The sequence below is a fragment of the Lepidochelys olivacea genome, assembly GCF_965140295.1.
Source record: "Lepidochelys olivacea isolate rLepOli2 genome assembly, chromosome: 17".
In the NCBI taxonomy this organism is placed as follows: Eukaryota; Metazoa; Chordata; order Testudines; family Cheloniidae; genus Lepidochelys; species Lepidochelys olivacea.
The window spans coordinates 18,227,433-18,249,731 of NC_140427.1; the positions used below are offsets into that span (position 1 = coordinate 18,227,433).

The 22,299-nt window shown below is 45.6% G+C and overlaps 1 protein-coding gene across 3 annotated transcripts in view; it reads left to right on the forward strand.

The window, feature by feature from the left end:
• The window catches only part of COL26A1 (collagen type XXVI alpha 1 chain), a 221,085-nt gene that overhangs the window by 173,888 nt on the left and 24,898 nt on the right, over positions 1 to 22,299 (forward strand). For all 3 annotated transcript variants that reach the window (XM_084650887.1, XM_084650889.1, XM_084650888.1), the window contains exons 5-7: positions 5,049 to 5,202; positions 12,716 to 12,832; positions 15,428 to 15,580. In XM_084650887.1, coding sequence (XP_084507013.1) covers positions 5,049 to 5,202; positions 12,716 to 12,832; positions 15,428 to 15,580 — 424 coding nt within the window. The remainder of the gene's footprint in view (positions 1 to 5,048; positions 5,203 to 12,715; positions 12,833 to 15,427; positions 15,581 to 22,299) is intronic.

Below are 22,299 nucleotides of genomic sequence, written 5' to 3' on the forward strand. Positions count from 1 at the left end.
CACATTTCTATTTCTAACAATGCCGTGACTTTTAAGAATGTTTTAGGCAACTTTCCAGTCAGCAGTTCATTTAATATCTTGCCTATTGCTCCTAACAAGAATGAAAATCAGGATGGGGTTTAAAACCACCTTTGTACAAGTCTTAAAACGGGAGCTTCTGAGGCTTCTGCAGCTCAATTAATGTAAAACAAATGTCCAGGAGGGTAAAGAACAATTTCATGACTAATTTTAACTAGGGAGGGCCTGAACCAAAACCCAGTTCTGAACAACTCAAACTTTGGATCAAGAGCCATTTGTGAATGACACAACTGGCTCCTGTGGTCTTGCTAATAAGCAGAATTTATCCTCCAGATTGGGACAACTTGGGGAAGTTCAGATCTGGCCTACCTCTTATTCTCACGTACTACTATAATTAAGAATGACAGTGCAAAACCTCTCATCCTAAAGCCTAATAATTCCCAGCCCTCACTTCTTATAAATTTCAGGCTTGATGAGAAATCCTTTCCCTGAGCCTGTGACTCTCCGACTGTCCCATGTGGCTGGCAAATGTTGTGATTCACTTTCTGTAACCAGTCTTGCACTGTAAAATATCCCCCCCCCCCAATATGTGTATTAAAATTTCTCTAAAGTAACCTTAAACATTTCTATTCACCCACAACACACAACTTACTTTTGCCAAGGAAATGTGTGCCTAGGATGGTAGATGCTTTTGCAGGGCTGTTATATGGGAAATGAAAAACACCCAAGAATTTTTTTAAGGCAGAGGAATATTTTCACAGACAAATTCCAGCTTGATTTAGATAAAAGGTGTCCTGGGAGGGATTTTCAAAGGCCGTTAGAGGAGTTAGGCACCTAAATCCTTTGACTATCCCAGCCCATGTGTGCAAATATTCACTCTAATCCCTGGGGTGAAATTCCAATGGAATTTCTCCTGATTTACATTGACGTAAGAGGAAAATCAGGCCCATTGACTTCAATGGAGTTACTCATGAGCTACATCATGCTAAGTAAGAGATGAATCAGGTTCTTATTGTGGCTCCTCTGTTGTGTCGCTTTCCTCTTAGTGGCAAACTGAGGCTAAAGGTCACAAGGCAGTATGACCATTGAGAGTGCGGACACAACCCTCCCAGCCTCACTTACCTGGTGTCAAATGTCATAGTGCAGACCTGATCACAAGCAGATATCTAAGGTCAGAGCCATTGCTGAGATCAGATGTTGCTTTCACAAGTCTGACATCTCACGGTGGCAGAGCTTGGGCACTGTGTTACTTTCTCGAAGGGTGATGCTAAATTGGGCAAAGAAGAACGCTGTGACTGGGGAGGTGGAAGCGAGATTATAGCTCTGGTATATTTTTATGGGGTGTTTTAAAATTATGGAGGCAAATCTGATTTCACTCTGAGCTCTGCAGTGAACTCTCAGCGTGGCATTTGAAGGATTACTGGATCCTTTCCACATGCAGTAGTTTAATGGACTCCAGTACCAGGCTTGAAGTGGTTCCCATCATATACAAGATTTACAGTTTGGTTCATTGGCATTCAGCACCCTCACTATACAAATTGTTCCAACGTCCCTGTACAGAGTTATGTGAGATGTGGTGCTTTAGATTCACAGGGGTTAAGTGTCTGTCTAAACTTGGCTAGTTTCAAGCCCCACTGAGCTTTGTCCGGTTTTGCACCCAAACCAGCTCATTAGCCCAAGTTTTATTCTGTTCTGACTTCCCCTCATGAAATACCATTGACTTTGTAGTAAATGGTATCCGTTCTGCCGGTCTTTTTTGAACCAGCATATAGAATTTAATAGAGAATTATACCCCTGCTATAGAAGTTATAAGGGTAACCATATGCTTCAGTGCTTTGCTGAACAGGGATAGACTTTACCTCATGGTTTGCTCATCGTTTGCCTGCGACCTGAGTTCAGGGTTCTGTCTCCCAAGAACAGCTAACGAGATTACAAATAATTGATGGGCCAGAAACCTTTTTCTTCAGAGCTGCCTTGGGTCAAAAGTTGCCATCAACTATTGTTCATGAAGTAATTTATCTTTTAAACCTGTAATGAAATCTGTGAAATTGTTTGTGATCATACTAATTATGTTGTCCCCTCAAGGGAAAGTCCTCTGGAACTTAATAGGCATGAAACCAGTAGGGTCCTATAGAAATCACTCTGGGCATCTACAGAATTTAATAGAAACTCATTGATTTTCTTTAGAATTTTGAAACTGAGCTATGGAACTGAACAGAGAACTGTATCCTTGCTATAGAATTCCACGGGTTGGTTTCAAAATTCTATAGCAAGGACGCTATTCTCCATCAAATTCTGTACGACTTCCAGCTCAGCCCTATAGCTGAGTGAAAGATTTTTATATAGCTTACTACACCAAATATTTTGCTCAGAGAACATGACACAATCTGTCCAAGTTATTCAATGAGTATTACTCAACTGGCTCAAGTCTTTGCTATCTTACATTACAACTTTTTGGGACTTCTAAGCTGTTGAGTCCTCTGAGCCCAAACCAGTTTTGGAAAACGTACTTAGAACTACAGTGCTCGTCTTAGTGACTGTTAAGTGTAGGCAGTCAATGTGGAACAGTGTGTTCAGAATTATTGAGCTACGCACCTTAAATCCTTTACAGCATTTATCAGCAGAGCACTCATTTAAAACATGTTGTTTTAATGCAAAAGACTCCATTGCCACTGTTCTGTGTTGATTATGTGGTAACACGTTTTTATTATCACCCACAAAAATGACTCAAAACTGTTCCATTCCAGACGTGAACTTTGGTAGAACTCAGTCAGCTCCGCTAATAATGCAATGGTACAGGGCCCTAGATGCCCCCACTTCACTGTGTTCTGCATACCCACCTAAAATTGTTGTTGTTATTGATTTAAATGTGTTCCTTTAACATAGCACCTCTAACAAGCGTCAGAGCACTTAGTTCGTGTAGAGATCGCATCATTTCCCCCAGTGCTGAAGTGCAGCCTCCTTTGTGTTGAGAGGTGGAAACAGATATAAATCAACGTTATCCAACAGTTTTGGAAAGGGAATTACTAGGATAAATGCTGATTCAGGAAAGCACTTAAGCATGTACTTAAATCACAAGTCAGTGGGACTTGTGTGTGCTTAAATTATAGCACGTGCTTAAGTGTTTTTTTTCTAAATTGAGACCATAGTTCCTTCAAAACTGGAACAAGAAAAGAATTGGATGGAAGAAAAAGAGTGCAACAGGCCCACTGAACTAAATTCACCCCAGGGCTAACATAACCACAGGCACTGGAGTTAAATTAGGGGTCAGTGTGGCCTCGTTTCTTGATGGTGGTTTCCTGCCTCCCTCTTCATCAACCTAATGTTCAGAAACCAAGACACCAGTCCCTGTGAATAATGACCTTGAAGTCAAGGAGGGCGTTCTGCTAGTTCGTGCCAGCAGAGGTTCAGTTCTTTGCACTTAACCTAGCTCCCAGTTTAATTAGTCTCTGCTGTGCCCTTGTCAGACTAATGTGTTCTGCAGAATGTTCGTCATTTCTGGCTTTGTCGCGTTATTGGCTCCCGCCATACATTGTACTCAATAAATTATATACTCCATAATTTTTGGAAGTTTAAAAAAAAAAGCATCATTCTTATTTATAAATTACACCATGACTTTATTATGTAAAAATCAACGCAGCACATAAAGGCTCAAAAATTCCTGATGATTTCGAGGCTAGCTTTGAGTCAAGTACTCCTTTTATTTTCTTGAGCTCTAAATCAGTGTGGGCATGTCTGCACAACCCAGGTCGACAAACTTGGGCTGGCAGAGCTCGCACTGGTGCTCTAAAAATAGCTGTGTAGACAGCGCTTTGAAAAGTTGTGGCTCGGGCTGGAGCTCATGCTCTGAAGCCTTGGGACATGGGGATGGGCAAGCCCAGCTAGCCCAAGTCTGTGAGGCTTGCTGTCATGGGCTGTGTAGACGTACCTTATGTGGTTAGGAGATGTACAAGGGAAAAATGTGGTGCTATAGGGAAGGGCCGTTACGTTGTTTTGCAGGACTTTTTCCAGGTCAGCACTGAGCCATTGCCCCAACATGGTATTTCAAAAGAAAATTCTGCTGGAGATATAATCTTGTGGATTGACCCCACCCACCCCTGTTTTTATGGGAAATTAGGTCCTGATTCTGCCAGATGCTAAGTGCGCTGAATTCCCACTGACTTTGTGGCCCTCCTCTTGGCCTCTGTTTATAGTGCCGTAGAGGAATACTAGTAATATTGTATTTACAGTGATGTTAGTGTACTTGGCACTGTATAATGCACAGAGGGAGATATGGCACTGGTCCCCTTTCCCAAGGAGTCTACATTCTAAATAGCCCAAACGGTTCAAACCCAGAAAACATCAGATTGTTAATTATTTGGAAGTGGCATCCATTAACTCAAAGTTACAGCTGGCATTTTGCGTACTATGGCTTACTACTGAGCTGAGTTGTGTGGAGAAAAGAGGAAAAATTGCCACCGTTTTAAAAATTGTGTTCTCCCCAGCTCCCCCTGCACACACACCCCCTTTTTTAAATTCCAAAATTGAGCTGTGTCTGAAAATCAGGGAAAATGTCCAGATTCCCCTCTTCAACTTTCAAAATGTTGTCAGAATCTTGAAAATTGCAACCGGTGCCAGTTCTCAGGCCCCGAAATTAATTTCATACAGGCTGCCAAGCCTCCCTTCAGCATGGTGTTACTGACCTGAGCTGCATTTATACAAGTGACGTAGAGCGGTGAAAGGCTCCGTCCACTAATACTAATGTCGTTCACTGACAACATGTTGCTTTTCTCATTAAGGGCCCAATCCTGCATGATGCTCAGCACCTCCCTGCAAACACCTCAATACACTGTGCAGCCCACTGGGGTTCAGGGCACACAGTAGAGTCCCTGGAGTGCAGTAATTGAAACTCTAGTCACTTATAGACTTGACCCTGAGATTGCCCAGCACCTCCCATTGACCTCAGTGCTGAGTGCCTCTCTGAATCCAGCGTTCTGGAGTATGGAGCCATCTTGCCCAATTACGTTTTTCTTCCTGTGACTTGTGTTTAGATTCTTCTGCTCGAGTCTGCAGAGCGCACCCTCCCTTCAGAGAATGACCTGCCAATCACGAGGACGACAGCCACGTGGTATGATGAATTGCTCCCAGATGCTATTCCCCTGGTAAATCCTGGGACTGTGTTGAGGAAGCCGGTGGGACCAGCTGGTAAGCATATAGCCAGGCATTAACTCTGACTGCCTTCTGTAGTGTCAGATGCCCAGTACAAATCCAATTGTGAGTTCTGCGTGATAACTAATGAATAAGTTGCTTCAGTGCAACGTGGTCTTAGAAACTGCCTTGGGGTTGAGCACATCCATGACTCAGAGTGAAATATTTCCTGTTCTTTCTAGCTATCGGGAGTGGGAGTTATAGGAAAAGGTTTTCAAAAAGGCAGATGTAAGTTGCACACATGACATTTGTGCCCATGTTTTTGAGCCTACAGGGAACTGCAAGTACCAGTCCCAGCACTTGTGCCTCCCGCTACCTTAGGGCAGTTGCAGACTGGGGGGTTATTGGCCCAGGTCCTCAGAGTTGCATCTGCAGTTATCTTTGCACCCGCAGCAAAGCAGTGGGAGCTTCAGCCTGGCTGAAAATATACATTACAAAGAGAAAACAAACCCCACAGAGATGTGTTTTCAGAAGTCTCAGCCTAACTTGGAGGGATGGAATAGAACCAGTGATGGTGAGATCTGGAGCCACACTTCCCCAGTGCTGGAAGCTATTCAAATCTGGGTTTGATTTGATCTGCCATAGCTGCAAGGACCATTTGTGAATCTTATCTTCCCCAGAGCTCAGGGTGAGTGAGGGGTTTGCTTTAAGTCTCTCTCTGCTAAATTGTGAGCACAGATCTTGTGTTCACACGTCCAAAATGGTATACTCGGATACAGCTACCTGTCACTCTAGTAGAACGTGGGATTTGCGTGCACAGTTTAGGCAGTTTGTCTGTGCAGCTCAGCTCTGTGGACTGCATTCTTCCTTCTCTCTGAAAGAAGAGATCTATGAGTTACAGATGAACTGCATAATATAAAAATGAAACTAAATCCTGTACTGTTTTCTGGAACATTGCAGGATCTACTCCTATTTCTCCTCTTTAATCTCCTCCCCTCACAATCTCCCCCCCACCCCATCCTTCCAGCCAAGGGGAGCTGGATATGACTTCCTCAAAACCCATTATTACTGTTCTTGCATTGGTGAGGATGCTGTTATATAAAGTGAGGAGCTTTTTGCTTCTTTTTCATGCGCCTCAGCCTCTGCAGGGAAGAGCATTGCATCCCAGGAAAAAAGTGGCCAACCTTGGGGGGGAACATTCCAGTCCCCTTTTGCCAGCCTTAGTGGTCTGTTCTTAAACTGTGTGTTTGTGTTGGCCCAAGAAATCACTAAGAGCTGACTCCTGGTTCCATTGACGCTAAGCTTGCATTAGGAGCAGTAGGTATTTCTGTGTCTTGTAAGGAAAATGTTTACACACAATGGATGGGGATTTTCACTGTGAAACATTCCTGAAAAATCTAGAGACCCTGGGGGTACCCTAGAAAGGACATGTAATGCTCATCGATTGTATTCAGATTGTAGCACTTCTCTGGCAGTGAGCCCTGGATTGGGAGGCCATTGATGTATTAACAGGAAAGATGTTCTGTTAATGATAAATCTGTGGCACAATGCAATATATTATTTTAAATTGAGCATAAACAGATTTGGGCTGTTTTATGATCCCTCCTGTGGTGTGCAAAAAAAAAAAGTTACAACAAATCTTCAGCTCGGCTGTCTTGGCTAGACAGGTCTCCTAGCATTGTATTTCTTTGACCTTGGCACGCTCACTTCAAGATCCTCACTTTCTACTTCCAAGGCCCTGTCTGACAGTTGCTTTCCCGGCTCCCAGCGTTCTTCCTTATCTTCCACAGGGCCTAGTGTTGGTTTATGTTTTCCTTTATTTGTCAGAGCCGTTTATTATGGCAGCCCTTCATGACTGCAGCAGACTCGGAGCACGGATGCAGCCAACGCAGACCAGATGTAATCCTTGTTTATAACTGGACAGGATGCCACAACAGGGAAGGGAGGCTTTCTAACGATATGTTCTGCAAAGTATTTTTAGCATGACAACTACAGTTGCCAGTAACTGAATTAAAGCAGCGTTTCCCCAAGCGTCCATTAGGTGCTCATTTCTTCTTCCCCATTTCATTTATTTTTGCTCTCGGGGTCTCTCTGCACCTGCACTTCATTTTATCAGTGTCTGTCCAGGAACAAGATTGAAGACTCCACCCACCTGACTTAAATTCCCTTACTCCACTTCAAGGGTCCATGGGCATGATACTTTTCCTTGTGCTCTTACAGTGTTGGGAAGTTACCTCCTGCCTAGGCCACTGCCATTGTTTTTTCCAAGGGTGGTTCCCATTAGAAGTGGGTTTGGGTTCGATGCTTTGAACAGTGGGAATGGTTCAGAATGACCTTGTAGCGTTGACTGACTGAGACCTTTCCAGGCTAAGATCCAGAAAAACTTGCTACTGTTTACTGCGGTTGATATTTCTTCCCTGACTGACAGGAGTTAAACTAGACAGTCCTTTAAAAGCAATTAGAGCTGTTGAGACAGCTGCATCACTGGACTTTCTGATCAGCTCATTAATCAACAGGCCTGTATTTAACTGAGGATTAAAAAAAAGACTCAGATTTTAGCTAGTGGGTAATGGGAGACGTATTTTTCATCTGCATTTCCTCTCCACCCTCCTGCTCTTTTAATTAGAGTCTGAACAGCTAGTGCCACAGAGAAAGTGATTGGTGTATCTATTTCTCCCCTTTCAAAGCACAAAATGTTGTTCATTTCTGTATGTATGGTGCCTCCAGGAATGCAGGCAAGATCATGAGCTTCAAATGAGAGTCCTCCTATAACTTGGGGTGGGGGAGGCGCCAGAGAGAGATGTGTGGTGATGTGGTGCCCTGTAGATACAGAGAGGTTGGGTTTCTTCTTTGGGTTTTACCTCTCTCTTGCTGGCATGGCATTAACTCCCCAGGGCAGACGTTCATCTGTCCTCAGATGTTGGGGAATTTAAAATACCAGCTGCACAAGGAGGGATAAAATTGCTGCTCCAGGTGGATAGTTGGAGGCAAAAGGAGCTAGCAAGTGTGTTACAGAGTGAAAAAAGAAACCCACATCTGATGATGATGATTTACCTGTATTACAAATAGCTAGGTACCTAGAAACACTGACTGAGATCAGGGCATCGTTGTTCTAGGCACTGTACAAACAAACACCCCGTGTGAGACAGTCCCTGCCCCAAAGAGTTTCCAATCAAAATAGACAAGCAAGACAAAGGATGGGAAAAGAAAGAGGCACAGAGAGTTGGCCAAGGTCACATGGCAGACCCATGAGTAGAACCCAGATCTTCTCAGTCCTACTCTGGTGCCCTAGCCAATATGCCTCCACAGCCCTCTTCCTCTCCTTTCATTTCTCTGGCTTTCATCATTTTCAAGGTTTGAGCTAGATTCTCAGCTGGTGTAAATCAATACCGAAAGATTTCATTGGAGCTACGCTGACTTATCCTAGCTACAGACCTGACCCATCGGTTTTGTTTTCTCTTTTCTTGTATCTTTTTTTTTTTTTTAAACATTTGTCTCTTTTGAGCCGGTAACACCATTTGTCACCGGGCTGAGCATTTGTCTGATATATTACTCAGTGCTGCAGCTCCTGGTCCTTCCATTAGCACTTTCTACCTGCAGGGAAATAAGTGCCATCTCCTTTAAATCTCTTCTGTAACAGCACGATTGAGGCTGTTGGCAGCAAATGATTGCTCTTGGTCTGCAGAAGTTAACAGGGTTGAATTATAATGGTTGAACTTGATGATTGAGGCCATTTTGTATGATCAAGGGCATATTTTGACCCAAGCTCAGTGCGTTGTGCCTGAAAACAGTCAATATTTTTTATTCCTCCCTCTGTGCAGGAAGGAATTCTCAGTGACAACAATTCAGAATTGTGTGTGTGTGTGTGTGTATGTTAGCTTCAGTACATGGTCTAGTGGCTGCTTACAGTGCCCTGCGTGGATGGCCTTCTTTTCTTAAAGGGGCCAATGCACACCTACCTAAGCTTGCCAAATATATCCTCTTGTCCAGGGGCAGCAGGTTGTATAATTTTTGGTGGTGCCCAGAACCCACCCCTGCCCAAACTCTGCCCCCCACCTGCCCAAGGCTCTGGGAGGGAGTTTGGGTGAGGGAGGAGGTCTGGGGTGCAGGCCCTAGGCTGGGGCAGGGGATTGGGGTGCAGGGTGCAGGCTCTGGGAGGGAGTGTGGGGGTGGGAGGGGGTGTGGAGGGAGGGGGTGCAGGTTTTGGGAGGGAGTTTGGGGATGGGAGGGGGTGCGGAGGGGGAGTGAGGGCTGTGATGTGTGGGGTGAGGGCTGTGGGGTGTAGCTGCAGATGAGGGGTTTGGGGTGTGGGAGGGGCTCAGGGCGAGTGTAGGGGGTGAGAGCTCGGGGGCTGGGAATGAGGGGTTTGGGGTATGGGAGGGGCTCAGGGTGAGAGTAGGGGTGTGGGGGTGAGGGCTCTGTCTGGGGCTGGGTGGGTTGGGGTGTTAGAGAGGCTCAGGGCTCGGGCAGAGGGTTAGGGTGCGGGGGCATGAGGGCTCTGGCTGGGGCTGGAGATGAGGGGTTTGTGGTGTTAGAGAGGCTCAGGGCTCGGGTAGAGGGTTGAGGGTGCGGTGTGGGGGATGAAAGCTCTGGCTGGGGGTGTGGGGATGAGTTTGGGGTGCAGGCAGGCTGCTCCGGGACTCCCCCAGCCCTTTCCCTGCCGAGAGCTCTGGGGGAGGAGCCCTCCTTTCCCGCCCCCAGCAGCACACTCATGCCCACCACTGTCACTGCATGTGCTCCTAGGGCCCCTCTCAGGCCAGGGAATCTCCCTCCCCTCCCCCGTGGTGGGTGCCCGGGGGAGCTGCGTGCGCCTCCTCTCCTGCTGTTGCCCCCGACTGTAGCCTCCCTGGGGGGCGAGGGATGGGGCTGCCTCCTTGCCCAGCATGGGGCAGGACGGGTGACTGTGGGCGGGGGCCCCCCCTGTGCTGGTGGAGGGTCCCGCCGGAAAAGGGAAGGGTCTGAGGTGGAAGGGCAGGCTCAGTCAGTCTGCCCTGGCAAGGGAGAATGGGGGGCGCTAGGACCCTGCGGCAGCAGTTGCTGCAGGGAGGCAGCATGGAGCTGCAGAGGTGGGGAGGCGCATGGAGGGCTGGGGGACACTTCAGGGGAGGCACAGGAGGACAGACACCCAGCCCCAAATATTGGTGGAGCTGGGCCCCTGGGCTCTGAATATTGCTGATGCCAAGGCACCACGTGGAGATATAATTTGTGGCCTATGCTCTTGTCATGTTAGATGACTCCCGTACCAGATCCATGAGGCTGGCCCTGTCAGACACTGAAAAACCTTTGTGTCCTATGGATGAACAATCTTGTTTAGGGAAAAATGAAAAACCTTCCACGAATCTTTGCTCTGCATTCAAATCAAATCAGAACTCTGTTTGATGGCATAAAATAGTCTTAATTTTTTAGGATGGTAGTGGTGTTAGTCTGTATCAGTAAAAAGAACGAGGAGTACTTGTGGCACCTTAAAAACCCTTAAGATCCGATCCGATCCTTTCATTCCCAGAGTCAGCTGGGATAAGAAGTGGAAGTTCCAAAACACTGTGAGAAAAATACTTGTGTCAATATTTACAAACCAGATAAAAGAAAGAAGGACGGGATCTTTATGAAAGCCTGTTCTCTTGTGGTTAACATCTCCAAGATATGCAGATAGTTTGGATGAGTATACCCAGAATAGGAATCAGATCCACACCTGCCAAAAAGGTAACCCAGGCTTGGTGTATGCTTAAACGTTAGGTCAACATAGCTATGTTGGTCAGGGGTGTGAAAAAACCACATCCCCAGCCAACCCAACCACCAATGTAGACGCAGCTATGTCAACCGAAGAATGCTTCCCTGGACATCACTGGGGGAGGTGGTGTATCTTCACCGACAGGAAAACCCCTTTTGTCAGCGTACGGCTGCGTCTACATTACGGAGTTGTGTCAGCATAGCTACAGCAACTTAGCTATGGTGATATCGTCTCCATAAACATACCCTAAGGATTTGGTCTCCAGTGCTTATCTCAAGCTCTTGGAGCTGCAGATCTCATGTGTTCATCATTTATTGCAAGATCTTCAATCCCTTGTGCACAGGCCATGACGCTGATACCTGGCCAGCCCATGTTGCCCTCCAGAGGCAGCTGGGAGTGATGTCTGAGGGGCTGGTGCCTCTCCTGATCTCAAGCTGTGGTGGAGGGGAGAGAAAGGGTGGGATTTCCCTATCTGACAGTTTAAAAGTGTATGAAAATGAAACCTGCCCTCTGTGTGTTTGAGAGTTCTATTTTCCGATTCACTACATTTACAAGTAAAGTTGGGCCTGAGCGAGTACCCTAAATCTGAACATTCAGAACTAAACTTCCCCAAAGTTGTGGCTTGCATTTCTCTCTCTTTCTGAGTATTCCAAAGCCCCTGGTAGCACAGATCTAGGAGCCAGGAATTCCTGAGTTCTTCTAACCCTGTCTCTGACACTGACTTGCTCAGTGCCCTTAGGCAAGTCACTTAACTTCACTGGGGCCAAAAACATTTACCTACCTTTCAGGGGAGTTGCAAGGATTAGGCAGTGTTTGGTCAGTGCTTTTAAAATATATATATAGCCAAAGCACCTATTACCTTGGTGTGCAAGAACAGACATAGTGTTTGATATCAAGCACTAGACTATATAAGTGATAAACATTATTATTATTTTGTCAGCCCAAAGGAAACAGCAGAAACATTTAAACCATTCGACCTTTCCACAACTTAGAGCCTAGAGGAAGAACTGCCTTCCTGCTTGCGTACAATGTACACCCTGCTCTCTGTGCCTTCTGTCTGCTTACCCAGGGTTTCAGAGGAATATGCTATGTAACTCACTTACCTGGGGTCACTGTGTTACAAGTATCTCCATGTATTTTTGTTCAGCACTCTCCTCAATGACACAAACGGGTAACATCTAGTTGCCACGCTGGGTCTGGTTCAGTCACACGTGTTTGTTGACGTGGGCAGTGTTTGTATTAACTGGGACATATATTAGATGTAATGAAATACTAAATGAATGGAGGAGACATACCACTCCTTTGATGTGTAATAGACAATCTCTTTGTGGTAGTGGAAGTCATTCTAGTACCTGCTTTCACATAGGTATCAACTGGATCATGTCATATTAAACTTGTATGGGACGAAAAGCTGGGTCTGGGTTAAGGAGGTGAAGGAGGGAGTAGGGACTTCAGTAAACCCCTGCCTTGTGCCTTGTAGGTGTACTGGTTTGGGAGGGGGGCCACTGCAAGTTTAGATTAACACAAGGATGGAGGCACTGGCTAGCATGCTGGCCTGTGCATCAACACTCCAATGGGCATGATCTGTTGACTAGCATAGATACTGCTGTCTGCAGCATGCGATCTGCGATCTGTGAGCGAAGCTCTCCTGCCCAGTGTGCTGGTAAGCTGGCACTCATGGGGTCAACACCACTCTCCCTTGCTGCAACCAAACAGAGCAGAAACTTCCCCTGAGTCAGCTGTACCTCTCAAAATCTCTTTGGGTTGCTTTCTGATGCGTTAGCGCGTATAATAACTCCAGTGTCCTAAGCTCCAACTAGTTTCCTATTTGAATGTTTGCAGGGCTCCCCGGGCAGATTGGGCCCCCAGGCCCAATTGGACCAGTTGGACTTCCAGGACCACCAGGACCAAAAGGAGACAGGGGACAAACTGGCGAGAGAGGACCAGCAGGGCCGCCAGGTGAGTCTCCTAGGGGAACTCATGCTAGGAAGCTCATCTTACTCTAGACAAACTCCTCTGCACATAAAGGGCCTGATCACATGATGGGCTGAACATCTTTAGGTCCCATTGAATCAACTCTCTCTGATCAGTGAGTGTTGAGGGCACTCAGCCCCTCCCAGGACTGGGCCCAAAGTTTTAAATTAACATAGACACCCCCTTAGTCCATCCATGTAGCTGAAGAGTGATTATTCTGGGATGCCAGCAGTATCTAATAGGAGATGTAAAACCAGTCTCTGTCCAGCTAGTAAGCAGAGTAGAGCTTTTTTCCTGTTTAGCCCTTTCACTGCTCCATCCTGCTTTTGGGGAGCATGCGTAGCTCATGGGGAGGAATTTTGCTTCTCTCGTCAGGTACGTCAAGCAATCAGATGGTTAACATTGAAACAATAATGCTGTCTACATTAAAAGAAAGGGCCCTAGATAGGGCGCTCCCTTCTGAATGCAACCTATTCCTGAGCTAGGAGACTTCACTCATCCCCAGAATGTTACTAAATCTTGTGATGGAGACAATGCTATGCCAAGCTGCCAGACAAGCGGCATACGTACTGATTAGCAGTGCTTCATAAATCTCCAAGCCAGGGAAACAGTTGAAACCCGGAGTGTGCCTTAAATGTCAGAGGTTTCAGAGTAGCAGCTGTGTTAGTCTGTATCTGCAAAAAGAAAGGAGTACTTGTGGCTCCTTAGAGACTAACCAATTTATTTGAGCATAAGCTTTCGTGAGCTACAGCTCACTTCACTTCACTGAATGCATCCGATGAAGTGAACTGTAGCTCACGAAAGCTTATGCTCAAATAAATTGGTTAGTCTCTAAGGTGCCACAAGTCTTCCTTTTCTTTAAATATGAGAGTGGCCCCAGAGACATCTTGGCATTTGCTGCGGTCCTGAAAATGGCTGAGGTCTGGTCTGGGATGTCTTGACTCTGGTTTCTCAGAAACAAGATAGCCCTCCAACCCCAAAGAGAGCAGCATTAATCTGCCCATTGCACAATTTGGTTCCCGACCTGCTTGGGAGGGTCGCTCAGAATAATACTTTGCATTTCTTCGCTGCCTTCCATTTGCGTAACTCAAAGCCCTTCACGAACATTAGGGTGATGTTCCCCCTCCCCTCTCCCATGCAGAATTGCAGCGTGAGGCCTATGTAGAACTCCAGCCCTTGTGCGGATCCTCTGCACAGGGGTGAGTTTCATCCTTAAGTTAAACTTCACAATGCCCTTGAGCCAGTCAGGCCTTATGATCTTTGTTTTGCAGAGGGGGAAACCGAAGCAAAATAGGCTCAGCCCCAAATTACCCATATTTAGGACAGCTAAATAAGAGTGAGCTGAATTTCAGAGGTGCTGAATGCCCACACCTCTAACCAAAATTAAAAATCCTCTGCATTTTGCTAATAGGGACAGGGTGGGACTGTATTGGTCATTGTCAGGTGCCTGATATTTCAAGCCAACTGAAAGGGCTTTTATTTAACTTAACAGATGTGGTTCTGAGACAAAACTACTGCTTTTCATTCTCTCTCTCTCTCTCTCTCTCCCTCCCCCCTCCCATTTCCCACCAGTTCTGTCGATAATGAATGTTTTTTCATGTAGAAATCTTCAAACTCTTCCCCAGAGAAGTTGTTCTGTCCCGTGCATCCACCGCGGTCTCCTGTGGAGTTCACTGAAAAGAATCACTCATTTAAAACTAATAAACAAGGGTTTTTCAGTGGAAAATTGGGAGGGGGGGGGTTGTCCAATTTTTCTTGCCACAAGTTTCTGCTTTCCCAAGAAAATTTGATTTTCACCAAATACCCAAAAACTTGAATATTTTCACTGAAAACCAAAAATTTTTAGTATTCAAATTTCTGTTAAAAAGTGAAAAATTTCCATAAATTTTTTTTTTGGAGCAGCTCTATTAATAACTGCCTGTTTTCCCCTGTGACCTGGCAGGAATCAATTTGTGATGGGCTCAGCAAAAGGCTGGGAACCAGGCAGTGCTATTGGTTTGCTTTGTGGCTTTGGGAAAATCATTTAACCCTTCTGTGCCTCAGTTTTTCCATCTATAAAGGGAGGAGGGGAATAATGATGTGGACTTAGCTGTCTCCCTCGGATGTCATTGAAGTTTCCTGAAGGCTTGTGTGGTGCTCTGAAAATGGAAGCTGCAAAGTATTCCTATTAACATTAACCCTTTTTCTGTGTAGCTTCCGCGGCTCCATTCCACACTGAATAGCAGCAGCTTCTAGAATCATTTTAAATGGTGCACTTCATCCCTCACCAGCAGCAGAAGGCCAGAACATTTCATCCTCCAAAAGCAGAGATTTTTCCTTTTACTGGGATTTTTGCCAATGTAAGGGTTGTGACGGGCCACAGACTTCGCCGGCACGGCCCGAGCCCTGCAACTGGATCCAAGGGTGGAGAGATGCTCATCTCAGCCCTTCTGACAGCTCCTGTTATGGAGCAATGCCGTTTCTAGACCTAGATTAAATTCTTTCCAGCAGCTTGGTGGGCTTTGTACTAACTCTTTGCCCCAGTGCACCTGCTGATGTGTCTCCAACTTCACAGAAATCTCCTCTTCTATTTCTTTGCAGGGCTTCTGGGACCTCCAGGACCAAGAGGACTTCCAGGAGAAACTGGAATCCCAGGACCCCCAGGACCTCCGGGGTCACCTGCCACCCCAGGCCTTCCCCTCACTGTCCAACAAGGGGTTCTCTACTCGCTGCAGCCCACAGCTGAAAAAGAAAGTAGGTTTCCTTAAGTGTCCACATCTTTCCGGGTGCATCTGAGAGTGACAGGCTGGTAACCTGTGCAGAGGAAATCAGATGTTTTTCTTCCCCTCCCTGCCCAGTGCTACCATGTCCCAGCTTTCACTGGAAGAGACCAGATGACCTGCGTCTCTTGTGGATCCTGCTGGGTATTTAGGCAGAGGAAAAAGTTTTGGGGGAGGAAAGAAGTCAAATTGTCCCATCTATCCCTGCTGATGAACCTCAACTCTTCATTCAGGTTATTACTTGAGCCTGGATTAAGAAGCGTAGCTGGGTAGTTTATGGGACTGGGGGTTATGGGGAAGGGTTTACGGTTGCCACATGTCCTAGTTTTTCTGGGATTGTCCTAATTTTAAAGAGGCAACTGTACCTCATGCAAGCCTAGTTTGCTGGACGTTCATCGGGTTCCAAATCAAACCGAGGCTGCATCATGATGATACAACCCGTGTGACATTAGGTGATAATATGATGATGGGCACTGTGACATCACAGAGCAACTGTCACAATGTCAGGACACTCGTGTGTGACCCGCCAAACTACCTCTCAAAAGTGGCAGTCCTAGAATATTCTAGTTGTAAGGGTGGAAAATTGCAATGAGAACCTCAGCGGTTTAGTACAAGTTGGAGTAACAAAGGAGCATGCTTCTTGAGTGGCTTCCTTGCATCCTTCAGAACCCGACAGTATCATCTGCTTGTTTCTTTCAGTGTCACAACTGTCAGTGCTCCTGTTTGTTTTGTACGCTTTATTTATCCTGCAAATAGCTCCCCCTGCTGACTCTGCTTTGCTCGTCTTGCATTGGGATTGCCTTCTACATCAGAGGAAGGGCTGGCGGGGGGGGGGAGACTATGCTGGGGAGGCTGTGTGGCCTAGTGGATAGAGCACTGGACTGGGACTCAGGACACCTGGGTTCTGTTCCCAGCTCAGCCAGGGGCCTACTGGGTGACCCTTGTGCAAGTCACTTTACCTCTCTGTGCCTCAGAGCCCCATCAGGACATCTACTTTGTGATCTACTGATGAAAAGCACTAGATAAGAGGGGGGTGGTGGTGGTATTGTGGTGTGGAAACTGACCTTTCTTTTCTCCCTTCCTCCAATCTTCTGAATCAGGGAGAGGGAAAATCTTCCTGTTTGAACCATAATGCTCTGAGCCAAATTCTGCTCTAAAATATGCTTTGGGATTTCAGTGGGGCACCTGGGATAACTGAAAGCAAGAGTCAGGACACTGGGGTACAAATCAGAACTTAATGCAACTAGGCTTAAAACAAAGGCACACAATAACTACAGATCCAGTTTACCGCTGCCCCTCCCTCCCCCCGTCTGTCTGTCTAGCAGTTGCTTTTATATACCACCAATTACCATGGATGCTTTTATATACTCTAGTTCAAACAGGAATTAATTCAGGGAAGTCTTATGGCTTGTGTTACACAGGTCAGAATAGATGATCCCAATGGTCCATTCTGGCTTTATAAACTGTGAATCTATAAACCCAGCATCTATGTACTGCACAGAATTAAAAAGCCTGACAGCCCAGGACAAGGAAGTGTTTTGTTCCTTCCCTTCCCGTAGGCAGAGGGGCACGGATTTTGGTGCACTGGCTGGCTTTTTAAAATATTGTACTTGTTTATTTAGTTATATTTTTAAGAGCACGGAAAGGCATTCTAGAAAAGGTACATTTTATACACCAATCTGCGCACTGTCAGGTTTGGGCTTGTTCTGGTCGCTTCTGGCAGGGAGTTCTACTGCTCGGGTCCAGTGGTGATACTTTGAAACTCGGTAATATCGTCCCTTTGGCTAGTAAAGTGCTGGAAAACTAATGCACTACCCACCCTACCCCTAAACAGTGCCAGCTGTTCTACTCACCTCTGGCTTCAGAGTCAAAATATTGTAATTACAGCCACAGGATTAGTAAGTATCTTTGTGTCTGATAATTATCTATGGATTTCCTTCCCCTCCACCTACCTCCCACTTCACACTCCTTTTCCTGGAGGAGAGTAGATGTATTTTTAATTTGTTAAAGATTTTAGCAGCATTGCTCTGTCTAAAGTTATTTAGTGTGTTATGGGCAGGATTAAATTAATTGTGGTTCAGTATCCAGGCTTTTAGCAAAATGTAGAATGAACTACTGTAGTCACTGTCACTAGGAGATTTTGCATTAAATTCACACCGGCTTCTTAGAGGATCATACCAATTACTGTGTGTGGATACAATAGTAACATTGTATATTTCCATAGAGCCTTTCATCCCAATGGATCCCAAAGCACTTTGAAAATGACATAGATACAGAACCACTGAAACACTGCCTGTTCTTGGAAGGCAGCAATCAGCCAGCATGAAAGAGTGGTAGGGAAAGAATTAACTTTGACAAACCTATATACTTGTGAAAAGTGCCATGTTCTCCTTGATAGCCCTGAAAACAGCCAGGACCCTAGTCTCATGAAAGAGACATACTGCATGGGACCCAATTTCTCTGCCTTGGAAGAATGATTTTACCCAGTCATTCCTTCCAGGAATGTTTCAAAACTGAGGCCTAATCCTGTACTCGGTGATGCCAGTGGGAGTATTGCTACTGACTTCAAATTGGCATAGAAACTGGCCTGGATGCTTGGCCCACTGGGCAATCTCCCCTTGAATTATAGACTCTACCCTTTTATTTTAAAAAAGCTATAAAATCCCTGGCATTTGCTTCTAATGAGAGTACTTTGATCAGACAGAACAATGGCAATTTTTAAATCAAGATTGGATGTTTTTCTAAAAAAATCTGTTCTGGTTCAACCATGAATTTTCTCTGGCTTCTGTTGTACAGGAGGTCAGACTAGAGGATCACAGTGGCTCCTTCTGGTTTTGAATCTATGAATGTGTTACTTAAGATTGATTCAAGACGATAGTCTGTAGACCCAAACTAAATGTGTGGGGACCCGAGCAGAAGAGTATTTGTGGAAACCCCAACGTAGTCATGGTATGAGAACCTGAACAGAATAGATAGCATAGAATGTTTCACCTACTGCAAACGCAGTAAGTTCTGAAGACCATTTACTGCTTTATCTTGTCTCCTTGTCTTGATCTCACAATATCAGAATTTCGCCTCTCCATCCCTGTAATCCTCAAAAGGAAAATTGTTACTCACTGCCCCTTTAGGTAGGTGACTACATTGTATGAAAAATATTGCGTCCTCTACTTTTTCAGTCATATGAAATCTTTGAGATTGGAAATTGGCAAGAATCATGGTGTTCGGCTGATTCCTATTAGATACACATTCAGGATACACGTTGGTCTCGTTTCCACAAATGGTCAGTAGCAATGAAATTCAATCCAGCGTGTGGCCTTGCAAGATTTTTACCCACTGTTGAAATCCTGGCTCTACTGATGTTAATAGGGATAGACTCTCACCTAGGTGCAGAGAGTGATGCTAAGCATTTTAGAGTTTTGGTCTATATCTGATCTAGACCCTATCTGTCTAATATAGATTTTCATAGAGCCTCCATCATTGTTGTAAGTAAGTGTTAAACTCTAAACAATCCCTACTTATTTTTTCTTCTTGTGATTAATACAAGGCTTACTAATAGGATAGGTCACTAATGTGGCATGGTGAGCTTACTGCAATCATCCTATAAAATTTGCCCTTTCACTCTTGTTAACTGATTTGTGTGGGTTGGTGGAAAGCTAATTCTCAACAGCCAGTAGAAGCCGGCTCTATAAATCCCAGACAGGATTTTTTTATTTTGTTTTTAAATGGAGCACATCTGAAAACCATAACCATAAGATCCCATCTGCTGACAGCAGAGGGAAGCATACCCCAGCTAATGAGCATGTGCACCCCCATTATGGGAGAAAGCTGTATCCGATTATTATTAACCAGTGTTCAGGTTCTGCCTGATCATGGTTAATGTCAGTGTTTTATTAATCACAACAAGTTCCTTGTTGGCAACGTTTATCAGCCGGCAAAAGCAAAAAAGGGGGGAGACAGGCGTTTTCTCACAGTTTCACTTCGCTGCGGTAGAGAAATTGGTCCCAGTTGTGTCTCTCCAGATCAGGTAGCGGGCAGAAATTAAGACAGGATTACTTCATTTCCATCCTGTCTCAACAAATCAAGCCTTTAAGGGGGAGAATTTATCCTTAACACAGAATTGTTTGAGATGGGCCAGATTCTAAACAATACCTGCTATTGCCACTGTGTCTGTAGGTAAATGGGCAACTTACGTGCTCTGGCACTTAGAGATGGGAGGGCAGGCTTTGGGTACGTTATCTTAGAGCCCCCATCAAAAGGGCTGTGAAATGAAAGGACTTTTTTTCTGGGGAAAGGGAAGGGGAAATAATACCTTGCTCTGATCAGAGGGTGTTACGCTCTTATATCTTTTGTGAGTTGCTTTAAGATAGAAACGGCATCGTGGTTCAGAGCAAGGATGGGACATGCCCGAGGTCAACCAGCAGTTCAGTGGCAGGACAGGGAACAGAACCCAGATCTCCTGGCTCCCCATCCAGTGTTTGATCCACTGGCCTTTCTGAAAAGAGTGAACGGAGCAGAGGGAGTAAGAGAGAGGGATGGGACAGGGAGGGGAAAGTGAGGAGAGAGATTGAGGCTGGCATTGAGAAAACTGTTCCAGTGGCTGTGAAAGTTGTGCACATCCAGGTACCTGGGATGCCCGCGGCTGCTACAAAGGTGAACAAGCTTCACTGCCTCTCAGGATAGATTTCAGCCTCTCTTTAAGTTTCCCCCTTTCCATGTGCTCAAATCCCTAGCCCTGCCCATATCGAACAGGTTGGCTTGTTAGACACTTTGGGCAGCTGGGCGTTTGAAAAGGCCTGGAGCAACTTCTACATCAGGGTGGTTTAAATGGGAAGGATACTCCCCTGCATTCAAGCCAGGGTAGCTGGAATTGTTGCAGGCAGCTCAGGGAGAGCCACATTGGAGGGGGAGAGGATCCTCCATCTCTTTGCTGTTGAATGACACAGAAGCTACTTTGTGGTTGCTACTGTAGCCCTGAGCTGCATAAGTCCCAGGGTCTCCTGTGACCCCAATGTGTATGGAGAGGGAAAGACCGGAGAATCCAGGTAGCCACTGGCTCTCCCAGCTTGACCTGCTGCTTTGTGGGGATACAGAGGGAGTGCAGGGGGGTTTGGACTCCCCAAATCCCACCCTCACGTATGGTGGATGTGTACTAGGTGTGTTGTAATTCGAGCCCTATCTGACAAGGGAGGCGAGGGGCAGGATTCTCCCCATAGAAGGAATTCAGGAAACGTTGTGCTGGTCCTCTTGAGGCAGCCAGTACTTTGGCTAGTTTTCCATGGCTGCGCTACCAAGGAAGGAGCGACAACAGAGTCTCACCCCAGCATGCGGCACAGCCCAAATGCTGAGCTATTGAGCTCCCTCCCCCTCGCCCCCCGTAGTGCATCACAATTAGAGAAGCACCTTTCATAAATAACTCGAATTGATCTAATGTCAGGATGGGTGGATTTGTGAGGAGTAACTCTGTTTGTCATCATCATCATATTCTCTTTGCCTGGAACTTTCTGCAACACACATTCACTCCCCTCAGCAATAATTAAATCCCATTAGTTTGCAACCGCACTACCCCATCCCACCTCCCTAAGGATGCTTAATTTTGTTGACTGCTTGTTCTTTTTTTTTTTTTTTTTTAAATCCCCTGAAATTGTTAATGCATTCTCTGCTGTTCAATGCTCGTTTTCAGATTCCGTCTCACTCACAAACCCTGATGGATTTTGACATGGTCAAATAAAACTCAGATTAATTGGATTACACACTTCACTTGGGTACCTTTCCCTTTGAACATGAAAGCATTCTCAGACGTTTTGTTTCTGGGCCGCAAAGAAAGAAAGATGGCTACGGTCAAAAACGACAGTCAAGGAAATACCTGTTTGAGTTTGGCCCTTCTGTGTTGGCTCTTCTCCAGGAGAGACCTAGGTTCAGAGTCCCAGGCATGCTGGTTCCCTTCCTGGACTCCACTGCAGAGATGCTATGTCCCTGAGGGCATCTGGAGTACGGCTGTTTCCCAGCATTCCATAGCATATGTCACGCTGGATCAGATCACTGATCTATCACCACTGTTCCTATTGTACCTCTATCCATGACCAACATCCATTGCTTCACCAAAGGTGAAAATCCTCTAAAATGTCTATACAGGACTTATCTCCTTTTTTGGGGTATTCTTTGGGTCAAATTCTGCTCTCATTTATGCCAGTGCAGAGTACGCAACACCACCATTGATCTTGGAGGGGTTGCTCTATATTTACACCCATGTACCACAATAGAATTTGCCCCTCTATGCATGGAAAGAATCCCATCTAATGGTAGTTCAGTGAGCTAAAAATCACTGAAATGCAGGGTGGGAAATGGATGTGTGGAGGTTTGAGATCACAGGCATGAGGAAATGGAAGTTTCTAGATCGTGGGGGGCAGGAGCTGGAGAAAACCTGGCTTTTCAGAAGGCCTTCTGTCAGGGGTAACTGTGCTATGCAGTATCCATTGACCGGACCCTGGCAGAGCCCCCTAGTTGGGGAGTCTGCAGCAAAGATGCAGTTATTTTTAAGTGATAGATTATCTCTCATATATAAATTGTTTCTTCAAGCAATAGTTAGCACTTCCATCCCATTTCCCCCGAAAGGAACTGCCGAAGTAGCATGGCTTGTATTATTGTAGTGTTTAATTGTATGTATTCTTTTCAAGTTTTGAAGATGCCTGTGAG